Source organism: Thamnophis sirtalis, unplaced genomic scaffold (genome assembly GCF_051295495.1).
Source record: "Thamnophis sirtalis isolate CommonGarterSnake01/CBP01778 unplaced genomic scaffold, rThaSir2_p1.2 scaffold_1, whole genome shotgun sequence".
In the NCBI taxonomy this organism is placed as follows: Eukaryota; Metazoa; Chordata; class Lepidosauria; order Squamata; family Natricidae; genus Thamnophis; species Thamnophis sirtalis.
The window spans coordinates 7,443,865-7,449,478 of NW_028261381.1; the positions used below are offsets into that span (position 1 = coordinate 7,443,865).

Sequence of the window (5,614 nt, forward strand, 5' to 3'; positions counted from 1 at the left end):
CAATGCTCTTCCTCAAAGGCCAGAGGCATAACCATCCAATTGGCCTTGCTCAATGCTAGCAGCTTTTCTTTACCTCTGCGAGAGACAGCTTTCACCCGCGTCAATATTCAATGTGTATCTTTTTTTAAAAATGCCAATAAATCCTGAGGCCTTTGGTGAAGAGAACCGCTATGTCTGGTTGTGCAACAACAACAAAGTTAGGTCCCAAGTTCGGCTACTGCTACATGGATTCTCCTGAAATGGGCATCAATCATATATTTTTTTTCTTTTCCCTATCAAACCAAACAGAAATAAACTTTGACTCGGCAACTCAGAGACCAATTTACTGCTCTGATAATGTGCCATTCTCTAAATATTACATCGCTGAAATCTGCTCTATTTAATGGTTGCTGTTAACTGCTTCCAATTGCCTCTGGTTTTCTTTGTATCCTACTGCTACAGCCATCATTGGTAGCCTCCCGTGGAACCTTCCTTCTGCAGCTTTCTTTTACTTTCACTGGATTACTGTAACGCGCTCTACATGGGGCTGCCCTTGAAGAGCGTTCGAAGACTTCAGTTAGTCCAGAATGCAGCCGCGCGAGCGATTGTGGGTGCACCTAGGTACACCCACGTTACACCTATCCTCCGCGAGCTGCACTGGCTACCCATTGGTCTCCGGACACGCTTCAAGGTGCTAGTTGTTACTTTTAAAGCCCTGCATGGCATCGGACCTGGGTACCTGAGAGACCGCCTCCTGCCAATTACCTCCCAAAGACCCATTAGATCGCACAGGGTTGGCCTCCTCCGGGTGCCATCTACCAGCCAATGCCGGCTGGCGAACCCCCGGAGGAGAGCCTTCTCTGTTGCAGCTCCGGCCCTCTGGAACGACCTCCCCATTGAGATCCGGACCCTTACTACCGTCCCGGCCTTCTGTAAAGCTACTAAGTCCTGGCTGTTCCGGCAGGCCTGGGCCTGTTGAAGTATCCAGCCCCACTTTAATTGTGAATGTTGTTGTATTTTAAATTTTGTATTGTCTTATTTATCCCCCTTCCCTTTTTATTGTAAGCTGCCCGGAGTCCTTCGGGAGTGGGCGGCATACAAAACTAATAAACTAAACTAACTAAACTAAACTACTTGCTTAACACTCTGTCCCCCAAACAAGGCAGAGGCAAGAGATTGTGCAAATCACTGAGCCAATGCGTTAATTCTTTGTAAACAATGCAAACAAAGCTTTGTTTAAGAAGGAGAGACAAAACATATGGTGAGAGCAGGACATCACAATATAAGATAATCTTAGTTAGCTAAATAACATATAGTGAGAGCAAAAACTGGAAGATTGATCTTTATTGAACAGAGCAAAATTTGTTGATTGTGCAATCATACCAGAATATGCACTATAACAAACACCTGATTATTATTCTGAGAACTGTTAAATGAACAGATGCTGACATTGAATCTGAAAAAGAGAATGCATACTATATACAGAGCATACAAAAATGGCGGGATTAGTAGAGATGGCAGCTGGAATTAAAACTGGAGATAGAAAATTAAAGTGCCATTTTTTTGTAGCCAAAAAAATAAGCTCATTAGGAAATAAAAATAATTAAAGTCTAGGTAGTTAAATACCAACAAAGATAAGATCAACCAGCAGTGATGCTGTAGTTTTAAGCTAGTGATTTTGTGGAAGTCCGTTAAAATTCCATCCTTTCTTGCGTAGTGATCAAGCAAATTGACTACCTCTAAAAAGAAATGGCCATAAGGTGCCTAATTTTAAGATAAACATTCTCTAGTTATCTATTTATCTATTAACTATTTATCTATAACTATTAATCTAGTTATCTATTAACTATTTATTTATTTATTTATTTATTTTATTAACTTGTATGCTGCCCACTCTCGGAAGACTCAAGGCGGCTTACAAATAAAAAGGGAAAGGGGAATATAAAAATAAAAAACAACAGTTAAAAATTCAACAACATTCATAACACAAGATGGGGCTGGATAATTCAACAGCCCCAGGCCTGCCGGAACAGCCAGGTCTTGGTTGCTTTGCGAAAGGCCGGAAGGGTAGTGAGAGACCGGATCTCAATGGGGAGATCGTTCCATAGGGCCGGAGTAGCAACAGAGAAGGCCCTCCCCCGGGGGGTCGCCAGCCGACATTGGCCAGCAGATGGAATCCGGAGGAGGCCTAGTCTGTGCGATCTAATAGGCTTCAGGGAGGTAATTGGCAGGAGGCGGTCTCTCAGGTAGCCAGGTCCGATACCATGTAGGGCTTTAAAAGTAATGACTAGTACCTTGAAATGTGTCCGGAGACTAATGGGTAGCCAGTGCAGCTCGTGGAGGATAGGTGTAACGTGGGTGTACCTAGGTGCACCCACAATCGCTCGCGTGGCTGCATTCTGGACTAGCTGAAGTCTTTGAACACTCTTCAGGGGCAGCCCCATGTAGAGCGCGTTACAGTAATCCAGTCTTGAGGTGACGAGGGCGTGAGTGACCATCCGAAGGGCCTCCCGGTCCAGATAGGGTCGCAACTGGTGCACCAGGCGAACCTGGGCAAAGGCCCCCCTGGTCACAGCCGACAAATGATGTTCTAATGTCAGCTGCGGATCCAGGAGGACTCCCAAATTGCGAACCCTCTTTGAGGGGCGTATAATTTCACCCCCCAGGCTAAGAGATGGAATAGCTTTACCATCCTTGGGAGGGAGCATCAATAGCCACTCAGTCTTGTTGGGATTGAGTGCAAGCTTGTTCGCTCCCATCCAGACGCTGACAGTCTCCAGGCACTGGCACATCACTTCTACCGCTTCACTGAGTTGGCACGGGGCAGACAGATACAATTGTGTATCGTCCGCATATTGATGATATTTAATCCCGTGCCGGCATATGATCTCACCCAGCGGCTTCATGTAGATGTTAAATAGGAGGGGGGACAGGACCGAACCCTGCGGCACGCCATAATTGAGGGGCCTAGGGGTCGATCTCTGCCCTCCGACCAACACCGACTGCGACCTGTCCGAGAGGTAGGAGGAGAACCACCGAAGAACGGTGCCTCCCACTCCCACCTCCCGCAACCGTCGCAGAAGGATACCATGGTTGATGGTATCGAAGGCTGCTGAGAGGTCAAGAAGCACTAGGATAGAGGAGTGAGCCCTATCCCTGGCTCGCCAGAGATCATTGATCAGCGTGACCGAAGCAGTTTCCGTGCTGTAACCAGGCCTGAACCGGACTGAAAGGAATCCAGATAATCGGTTTCATCCAAGGACCGCCGGAGTTGAAAGGCCACCACTTTCTCAACAACCTTCCCTACAAAGGGGAGGTTGGAGACTGGACGATAGTTACTCAAAATGGCTGGATCCAGAAAAGGCTTCTTCAGGAGGGGTCTCACCACCGCATCCTTTAAAAGGTGCGGGAAGGATCCCTCCCGGAGAGAGATGTTAACTATTGTCTGGATCCAGCCGCGTGTCACCCCCCCCTGCTGGTCGAGACCAGCCAGGAGGGGCACGGGTCCAGTATACAGGTGGAGGCACTCACCGCCCCCATGGCCTTGTCCACTTCCTCAGGAGCGACAAGTTGAAACTCGCTCCATAAAATCCGCTCAAGACCTTCCCCCGGTACCTCGACTGGTACCGTGCAATTGGAGTCCAGATCTGTCCGAATCCGAGCGACTTTATCCGTTAGAAACTGAACAAATTCCTCAGCTCTACCCTGAAAAGGGTCGTCCGCATCCCTCCCTTTCAAGAGGGAGCAGGCTATTCTAAACAGGGCGGCTGGGCGGGATTCAGCGGATGCAACAAGGTCACAGCCGACAAATGATGTACTTAAAGAGTACTCAGATATCAGTGCTCTTCCAACAATAGCAAAAAAAATAAAAAAAATAAAAAATCATTGAAGATAGAAATGTACATGTTACTTCCCATTTTTCCAAACACCAGTTTATTTTCTCCACTACAGAAAAACAAAATAGCAGAAATGGAGAAAAGTATCTTACAAAAAACATCATCTGCTGAAGACAAATATCGAATTAATATAGCTTCCTTGACAGAAGAAAACAACATTTTGAGGTGGGGGAAAAAATCTAATAAAATCCAAAACAGTAAGTCTTTTGCAAAGGTTTAAGTGATTATTTGCCAAATTCGCCCTTCTGGAAACATTTTTAGCTTAGGAGTGACAAGGGCAAAGATGTAGGGAGGCATGGAGAGATATCCCGGATATCTTAATGACTGTGAAGCTGAATCTCTAAACCTCTTGGAAATATTTGCCATTAAAATAAACATTTAAAATGACTGTCCATGAGTTACCAGCACACCCATATACACAGATTGTCAAATGTAAATCCGATTGTTTCAAGATTACTCTCCGGTTAATGACTCCAAGGATCATAGCCATATTTGAGGGCGAGAGCTTGGAAAAAGCTGCACTCAAATAATGCTTTTAGATTTTTCTTCTATAATACAACTGTTCCTATAACTTCCACGCATTTTTATCTAATCAGAGTCCCCAAACCAACTTTTTAAAAAAATAGTCAGGCTCAAATGTGCCTTTGTAACATGCTGGATCATATACAAGAGTCTTTAACTCTTCATTGTAGATAATCAAGCCAAATCCAATTTGAATTTATAAATTGAATTTGTAATTTATGTGTGTGCCCTTGTATAACTTTGCTAAACATTTGATACATGCAGTTGTTTTAGCACAGAATTTCAACCAGCTTCTTATAAACTACTTTCACTTGATTGTGCAATGAATGACCCAGCAAGTCGGTGTGTGTGTGGAATTGGGGGGATGTCACTCCCCAATCCTATCTGCGATTGAGGGAAATGGTTTCCAACATTATTCTATAGGCTCTCTAAGTCTCCCTGTACAAAGATATGGAAAAAAAACTTTGCTTTTTTTTTCCTCCCTCAGGCGTAAGCTTCTTGAGAAGAATGAAGAGGTTTTTAATGAACGGGCCCAAAAAAATAGTATATATGGATTGTTTGATTAGAACTATGAATGAAGAATTGGCTCATGGGAGATTGGGCGAAGCTATTTCTTCAGAACATCAGGCTGAACCTGGAACACCAGACGTGTCAAAAGATTCCTTGCGTATATGTATCTTTATGTTTTTCACTTTATTCTTATCAGCTGCTGCCTCATAATTTGGTGCTGTATTTTCTTTCCCTCACTAGCTTGTAAATAGAATAAACGTTTCTTGGCCAGATGGTGGACATGTTATAACATACATTATATATAGAAAGGGCACTTCCTGGTCCTGTAGGTTTTAACCCCGTGGCACGACAAAACCGCGGTCCACTAAAGCGCGCCCGATTAAAGCGCGTACCTGACGTCATCAGCAGCGCGACAAGTACAACCGCGGAGAAAAAAGGGCGCTTTAAAAAGCGCTTTTAAAGCAAGCCGATTCACGTAAAGGTAAGGGTTAGGTTTAGGGTTAGGGTTAGGTTAAGGGTTAGCGTTAGGTTTAGGGTTAGGTTTGGGGGGGTTAGGGTAAGGTTTTCACGTTAATTTTAACTTTACCACTCACAGCGTGATGTTTTCGTCGCGCTGTGATGACGTCAGGTACGCGCTTTCGTCGAGCGCGCTTTAGTCTACCGCGGTTTTGTGGTGGAACCTTTAACCCATCGTTAAATGACTAGAC

The 5,614-nt window shown here is 44.7% G+C and overlaps 1 protein-coding gene across 1 annotated transcript in view; it reads left to right on the forward strand.

Moving 5' to 3' along the window:
- Positions 1 to 5,022, forward strand: part of FLACC1 (flagellum associated containing coiled-coil domains 1) — a 41,065-nt gene extending 36,043 nt beyond the window's left edge. Inside the window, exons 15-16 of the mRNA XM_087707189.1 lie at positions 3,931 to 4,040; positions 4,885 to 5,022. Coding sequence (XP_087563315.1) covers positions 3,931 to 4,040; positions 4,885 to 4,963 — 189 coding nt within the window. The 3' untranslated portion in view covers positions 4,964 to 5,022. The remainder of the gene's footprint in view (positions 1 to 3,930; positions 4,041 to 4,884) is intronic.
- Positions 5,023 to 5,614: the final 592 nt, after the last annotated feature.